Source organism: Sinocyclocheilus anshuiensis, unplaced genomic scaffold (genome assembly GCF_001515605.1).
Source record: "Sinocyclocheilus anshuiensis isolate Anshui unplaced genomic scaffold, SAMN03320099.WGS_v1.1 scaffold2580, whole genome shotgun sequence".
Lineage (NCBI taxonomy): Eukaryota > Metazoa > Chordata > Actinopteri > Cypriniformes > Cyprinidae > Sinocyclocheilus > Sinocyclocheilus anshuiensis.
The window spans coordinates 105,934-113,587 of NW_015536665.1; the positions used below are offsets into that span (position 1 = coordinate 105,934).

At 36.4% G+C, this 7,654-nt stretch overlaps 1 protein-coding gene across 1 annotated transcript in view; it reads right to left on the bottom strand.

The window, feature by feature from the left end:
- Positions 1 to 7,654, bottom strand: part of LOC107654426 (neural cell adhesion molecule 2-like) — a 113,494-nt gene that overhangs the window by 103,341 nt on the left and 2,499 nt on the right. The window contains exon 3 of the mRNA XM_016441477.1: positions 2,697 to 2,834. Within this exon, the coding sequence (XP_016296963.1) occupies positions 2,697 to 2,834 (138 nt within the window). The remainder of the gene's footprint in view (positions 1 to 2,696; positions 2,835 to 7,654) is intronic.

A 7,654-nucleotide genomic window follows, 5' to 3' on the forward strand; every position in this document is an offset into this window, starting at 1 on the left:
AGGTGTTATAAAATAAGGAGGCATTTTTATATATATATATATATATAAATATAAATAATTCATGTCCTTGTTACACTTAATGTTTACACCAAGTGCAAATAGCTATAGGTTGAATTTACACCTAACGTTAGCAGGATTTTCTGCTATTTATACTACTTATTGCAAATAGTGGCAATTATCTGCACCTCAGTATTGTAGTACATTATAAAACAGTATGCATTAATAACATATTGAGTGTAAATTATCATTTTAATTCAAATGATTGATTATTGATTAATTATTTATGTCACCTTATGGGACAATAAATCCTTCCCAAAACCTACCATAATCCTATCCAATATTTTAAGTTCAACTTTTAGATTATTTCCTTCATTATTATTGAAAATACATGCCTTTCCAAAGTGATATCTTATTTGAAAAGGTAGGAAAAAATAGTTAGGCAAAAAGCGGATTCGAACCCCAGTCGATATCGTCAAAAACGACTTAACACATACTTCACCATCTGCGCCACTAGAGCAGTTATTGAAAGACAGTCTTCTGTAATGCTTTGTAATCACACGTTGATGGGTGGATTTAGTGTAAAACCCCTGCCAACAAGGCGGGCTATTTGCACTTGTAAGTAGACACTCCGTTTTTTATTTGTGAACTGATGTTCAGCTGTTCTTTTTAATAGTCGACTTTTCGGTTCATCATCATAAAAGCCCTGTCACAAACATTGTCACAGGCACAAAGATAACGTACATCTTTCATTTCATCAAGCTGAATGCTCACTAAAAACTGACAGTCATCACGTTTTCAAGCCATTTCATGTTTCATTTTGACGTGACATAAAGCAGTGATATCTAAGCAGGAGAGTTGTTTACTTACTTTATAATTAGTCAATAACGCCATCATTTTCTTCATTCAGGCCGAGAGCTCGCACAAAAACAAGAGGCGGGATTTATCACACGAACCAATCACATCCAATCATAACCGATCATATCCAATTATAGTGCGATGGAGGTATTTCCTCCTCTCACGTGACTTTCCCCCATTCATCTCAATGAGCCTCCAGAAAAGTCACGGCACGAGGTCTCTGTAGAAAGTTTATGGACCGAAGGGAGGCAAGCCTCCGCTGTAACTTTACCTGTGGGTGTCGCTGTTGGACAGTGTTACTTTATAAAAACGAGTGACTTTTACACTTTTAATATCATATAATGTCAAATATGACATATTTAGTCATATTTGCACTGTTTTATTTTTGTAATATCGATTATTTTCTCATCCAATTTTGAGGAGAGGAGACACTCCAATACATGCCTTTCCAAAGTGATATCTTATTTGAAAAGGTAGGAAAAAATAGTTAGGCAAAAAGCGGATTCGAACCCCAGTCGATATCGTCAAAAACGACTTAACACATACTTCACCATCTGCGCCACTAGAGCAGTTATTGAAAGACAGTCTTCTGTAATGCTTTGTAATCACACGTTGATGGGTGGATTTAGTGTAAAACCCCTGCCAACAAGGCGGGCTATTTGCACTTGTAAGTAGACACTCCGTTTTTTATTTGTGAACTGATGTTCAGCTGTTCTTTTTAATAGTCGACTTTTCGGTTCATCATCATAAAAGCCCTGTCACAAACATTGTCACAGGCACAAAGATAACGTACATCTTTCATTTCATCAAGCTGAATGCTCACTAAAAACTGACAGTCATCACGTTTTCAAGCCATTTCATGTTTCATTTTGACGTGACATAAAGCAGTGATATCTAAGCAGGAGAGTTGTTTACTTACTTTATAATTAGTCAATAACGCCATCATTTTCTTCATTCAGGCCGAGAGCTCGCACAAAAACAAGAGGCGGGATTTATCACACGAACCAATCACATCCAATCATAACCGATCATATCCAATTATAGTGCGATGGAGGTATTTCCTCCTCTCACGTGACTTTCCCCCATTCATCTCAATGAGCCTCCAGAAAAGTCACGGCACGAGGTCTCTGTAGAAAGTTTATGGACCGAAGGGAGGCAAGCCTCCGCTGTAACTTTACCTGTGGGTGTCGCTGTTGGACAGTGTTACTTTATAAAAACGAGTAACTTTTAGACTTTTAATATCATATTTAGTCATATTTGCGCGGTTTTATTTTTATAATATCGATTATTTTCTCATCCAGTTTTGAGGAGAGGAGACACTCCCTCCCTTGCCTCCGCGGAGGAAACGCCCCTGTGACAGACATTATTAAGTACTGGTAAATAGTTAAACATTAAAGTCCACATGAACCTAAGTTGCTATCTACTTTACTTCAGTATTGTGACGTATTTTCGACTAAAACTGAATACTGAATAGAGGGTGGAGTTTTATTTTAGCGCACCTCCCTGCCATCTCTCGTTCATAGCAAACTAACCATTAGAGGGGAGTGGTTAAGCTGTCAAACTGACGTCATCAGAGAAGGAGTGCCATTCCAGAGCAGAAGCACATTTTCAGATTTTGTTTAAAGATTACCAAGTCAAACAACATTTTTCGGTGCATTAACTTTCATGGATTAATAGTATCAATTCTGATTTCATATGGACTTTTACTGGTCAGTCTGTGACTAGAGTGGGTAAGCTACAGTATGATGCTGAAACACTCCTCCAGTCGAGCGCTGTACGGTTATTGAGCTGTTCAGAGCTCAGGGAGGAAGTGCATACAGTACGTGAAGAACAGCTCTTACCGTTCACCAGCACCACAATATCCCTGAAATCGATTTCTCCTCTGGCCTCAACACGCGCCTCACAGCGATACACACCCTCATCAGCTTTACTCACTCTCAGGATCTGCAGGTTGTTGGTGGGAAGGACCTGAAATATGCCTTCGGGAAGAGAGAAACACAGACATTAAAACTGTGTGAGACTGTGTGAGGGGAGCTTGCTTCACAGGTTGACAGAGTGTTGCTTTGCGATTACTACAGTGTTCTCTTGTCCTACAGTTGCTAGAGCATTCCAAGTGGTTGCTAGTGTGTTGCTATGTCATTGCTAGGTTGTTCTTAATGTTGATATGTGGTTACTAGGGTGTCTATAGTGTTTGCAAACACGTTACTATGCAGCTGCTGGGCTGTGGTTGCTATTGTTTTGCTATGCAGTTGCTACGGTGTTTGCCAACATGTTGCTATGCAGTTGCTAGGGTGTTCTGGATGTTTGCCATCATGCTGCTATGCAGTTGCTAGGGTGTTCTGTGTGTTTGCCAACATGTTGCCATGGAGCCCTTATGGTGTTCCAGGTATTTGCTTCTGTGTTTCTGCAGTTGTTAGTGGGTTTTTGTGTTTTTCAAATATGTTTCTATCGAGGGGTGAGAACCAGAAAGGCGTAAGTGACATTTCACCAACTTTACAGGAGAGCCAAAACAAAAATTTTACCATAGTTTGATTTGACTTTGTGTACTGATTTCAATTGTTTATAATAAAAATGTGTACACTCATGGATGACAGTACTTTTGCCAGTAGAAAGAGCTCATTAAGAGCTTTCATTTGATATATATGTATATCTCCATTTCACCAAAAATGTCACTTACGCCCTTCTGGTTCACACCCCTCGCTATGTAGTGTACTGTAGTTGCCAGTATTCCGAGTGTATACCAAACATTTTGCTATACAGTTGTTTGTATGGTTCCAGGTGGTAGCTACTGTGTTGCTATGGAGTTGCTTGTTTTTTTTTTGTTTTTTTTGTGTTTGCCAACATGTTGCTAAGCTGTAGCTAGGGTGTTCTGAATGTTTTCCAACATGTTGCTATCCAGTTACCGGCATGGTTACAATTGGTCTCTAGTGTTTTGCTATGCAGTTGCTAGGGTGTTCTAAGTGTTAGTTAACATGTTGCTATGCAGTTGTTGCGGTGTTCTGAATGTTTTCCAGTGTGTTCCTTTGCAGTTGATAGTGTATTCTTAGTCCTGGCCAACATGTTGCTATGCAGTTGCTGGGGTGTCCCAGGTGGTCACTACTGTGTTGCTATGCCATTACTAGGGTGTTCTAAGTGTTTGCCAACATGTTGCTATGCAGTCGCTGTGGTGCTCCAGGTGGTTGCTAGTGTGTTGATACACATTTTCCAGGGTGTTCTGGTTGTTTGTTATCATGTTGCTATACAATTGCTGGTATGGCTCTAAGTGGTGGTTGATATGTTGCTATGTAGTTGCTTGTATGGTTCCAGGTGGTAATTACTGTGTTGCTATGTGCATACTATGGTGTTCTGAGTGTTTGAAAACCTGTTGCTATGCAGTCGCCAGGTGGTTGCTACTGTGTTGCTAGGATGTTTTAAGTGTTTGTCAACATGTTATTATACAGTTGCTGGTATGGTTGCGAGTGTGTTGCTCTGCAGTTGCTAGGCTGTTTTGAGTGTTTGGCAGCATGCTGCTATGCAGTCGCTGGGGTGCTAATGTGTTGCTATGCAGTTGGTAAGGTGTTCTAAGTGGCTGTCAACATGTTGCCATACAGTTGCTGGTGCGATTCCTGTTAGTTGCTAGTGTGTTGCTATGTAGTTGCTAGGGTGTTCTCATTGTTTGCCAACATGTTGCTATGCAGTTGCTGGGGTCCTCTGAGTGTTTATTTGTGCATTGCCATGCAGCTGTTTTGGGTGGTTGTTAGGGCATTGCTTTGCATTTGCTAAGGTGTTCTGAGTGGTTTGTGTGCTGTTGCTAGGGTGTTCTATAGTCTGAGACAGACAGACTGGCAAATTGCATGGGTTTAATCGTACAATGCTGAAATGTAATGCTCAGTGTTCAAACACTAACTGACGAGAAACAGTAATAGTGATACTGATACTTACTTTAGCAAATGATTACTGAAGCAATGTAAATGAAACTGATACTACTAATAACAAATGTGTTTGTGCCAAATAACATTTCAGATGTCATAGTTTTGGAGTCTTTGAATTGATCACTAAACTAAAACCAACAGGCAAATGGTTTCTAAGTGAACTTAAAGTCATTCTGTTACATTTAAAGCATTTGACAGAAATATAGTCCTCTGTGCGGTGAAAAAGCTAAAGATTTAATCAACATACTCATTTTTTATCTTTGTGCAATAATAGGAAAATATTATCATCAATCCTCAAAACTACTTCTGCTTCCATTTCAAGGACATTTGCTAAATGAAACACCTTCAGGATTACGGTCTTTCTTTGACTTTTGTCATCCCTCACTGATAAACACCCACCTTTTCTCCTCTCGTCCACAAGAGATATTTATAACTCTCTCCCTAATTAGAATAAAAATAATAAAATCTCCATCTTTTGAGATTTCTCCACCTTTTAATCTCCCAGGCTGGAAAGTGCAGATAGCTTGTCAAAGTTCTGCCTTTGAATTCTAATTAATTTCTAATAACTATTCCTTCAGCAGAGAACTTTACTGAATTCAGACACTGAACGTGGTTTATGTGCTTAATCCAAAGTGCATTAAAATATCTATGTGTTTGAATGAGCTATAGATTTGGTGATTTTTCATGGGTGTTTTTCAATAATGGAAGATTATGTAAAAATGTGCAATTTGGGGTAAAAACAGCCCCTGCTGTTGGGGCTAAAGGCACAATTAACATGATAATAAATAACTGGCTGACTGTTCCATTTGTTGACATGATGGTTAGATTCAAATGGGAAATGTCATATAGTACCTTAGAGATAAAGTCCATATTTATAATGAAACCATTATATTTAAAATGTGTTTTTTAATAATGTTATGTTATGTTATATTATATTACATTAAGGTATATTAAATTATTATGTTTTTTTTCTTCAATGCTTTCATAATCATTATTTTTTTTTAAATAATTGTATTTCTGTATTTTCAAAATGAACATTTTGAATGCAGGGCTCTACGCATATTTTCACAATACAAAATTTAAGAGTACCTTCTGGAAAATTTGCCTTACAATTACGAGGTGATATTTGACTCCTTAAAGTGATTTACTAGGGCTTTTTAAAACCAGTTAAACTCTGCCAAAATCGCGTTAAAAATGTTTATGCTTCATTTACATTATGCCTTCCTTATATGGTATCAGCCATATGGGTTCATTTGAAAGCTTGGAGTGTCTGCTTTACAAAGAATACCATTCCTTTTGATTTTTATATTCATAAAGCAGTAAAATTAAGCTTCCAAACAAAGTAAATTGCAGAGAGCTGGACCTAATAGAAGCTGAATTACAGAATTTCCAAAAAATAATTTGTTTTAAAACTCCAAAAGCGCCTATGTTTGTTTGTGTTTATTGTAATATTTGAAAAATATATAATGTTATTTATAAAGAATTACACTCAAATTTTGTAGTTCAAAGGGTTTTCTTTACATTGAAACAATTTTTTTTCATTTCCTCCATTGTATGTGTGTAGGGTAAACATTTGAATTTGAGTATGTCAAATTTAGGCGAAAATACCAAAAAACGCCCTGAGCTTAAGTGGTTTTAAAACCTTTGTAGTGGCATTATTATTATTATTATTTATTTATTTTTTTTACTTTTTGTAAAAGTATGACATCTTTTACATCAAATTCAAACATTTATATTTATAAGCTTTTTTTTTTTTTTTTCTAAATTTCCAATTAAAACATATTAAGAAAACATTATAAGAATAATAAGTTACCAATCAAATACAAATTGGTAATCAGTATGAACAAATTTCATTTGCACTACATAGGTGGCACAGAAGAACACAAAATGGCATGCAGGTATATTTACAGAAGTTTAATTAGGCTCAGAGGTGGCATGAGTGTTAAATATAAAATTCTGAATATACAAATATTCAATGATTTAAATATCTGAAATTATACTTTAAAAAATAAAAATAAAACTGCCAGTAGGTGTCGGCAAGTCACTGATTTTAGCACTGAATCATTCATTCAATTGATTCGTTCAAAAAGCTGATTCATGCAGGAACGAAGCAAGTGCTTCTTGTTTATTGAACTTCTTTTTTTTTTGGACTGCTGTATTAAATCAGCATCACAAACCTTAATAATCCTTAAAAGCTGTCACTCACCTCAGTTCATCGTGATCTCACAAAGTTCCTTTGTAGTCTACGAAGCTCACTGCGCAATGAATCTCTTATTTACATCGTGTCTAAACTTTGTTTGCTATAATGAGAGGATTCGTGAGCTCGGCACTGAACAAAACTCCACTCTTTTGAGCAGTGAGTGCATTCTGATTAACACTGCGAAAACACATTATAAGTAGAAACCTTTGAAGCTCCTCTGATTGCACACACAAATATGCTGATCTGGTCGCAATGGTGCTCCTAAATATTTTTTTCATATTTGCATGATGTAATTGTTTTGAACAAGTATTAACTTAGATATTATTTAAAACATATATGCTCTATAAATACCTTGTGCCTTTTGCCCCATGCTGGTGAGGCCCACCTTGCCACCTCCTTTATTTATAAGATTATTATTATTATTATTATTATTTATACACACAATCTGTTGCTCCATCAATGTTCAATAAAAACATATTATTAGGCTATTTAGTAAAGATCATGTTCCATGAAGATATTTTGTAAATTTATTACCATAAATAAATCAAAACTTTATTTTTGATTAGTAATATGCATTGCTAAGTACTTTATTTGGACAACTTTAAAGGCAATTTTCTCAATACTTTGATTTTTTTGCACCCTCAGATTCCAGATTTTCAAATAGTTGTATCTCGGCTAAATATTGACC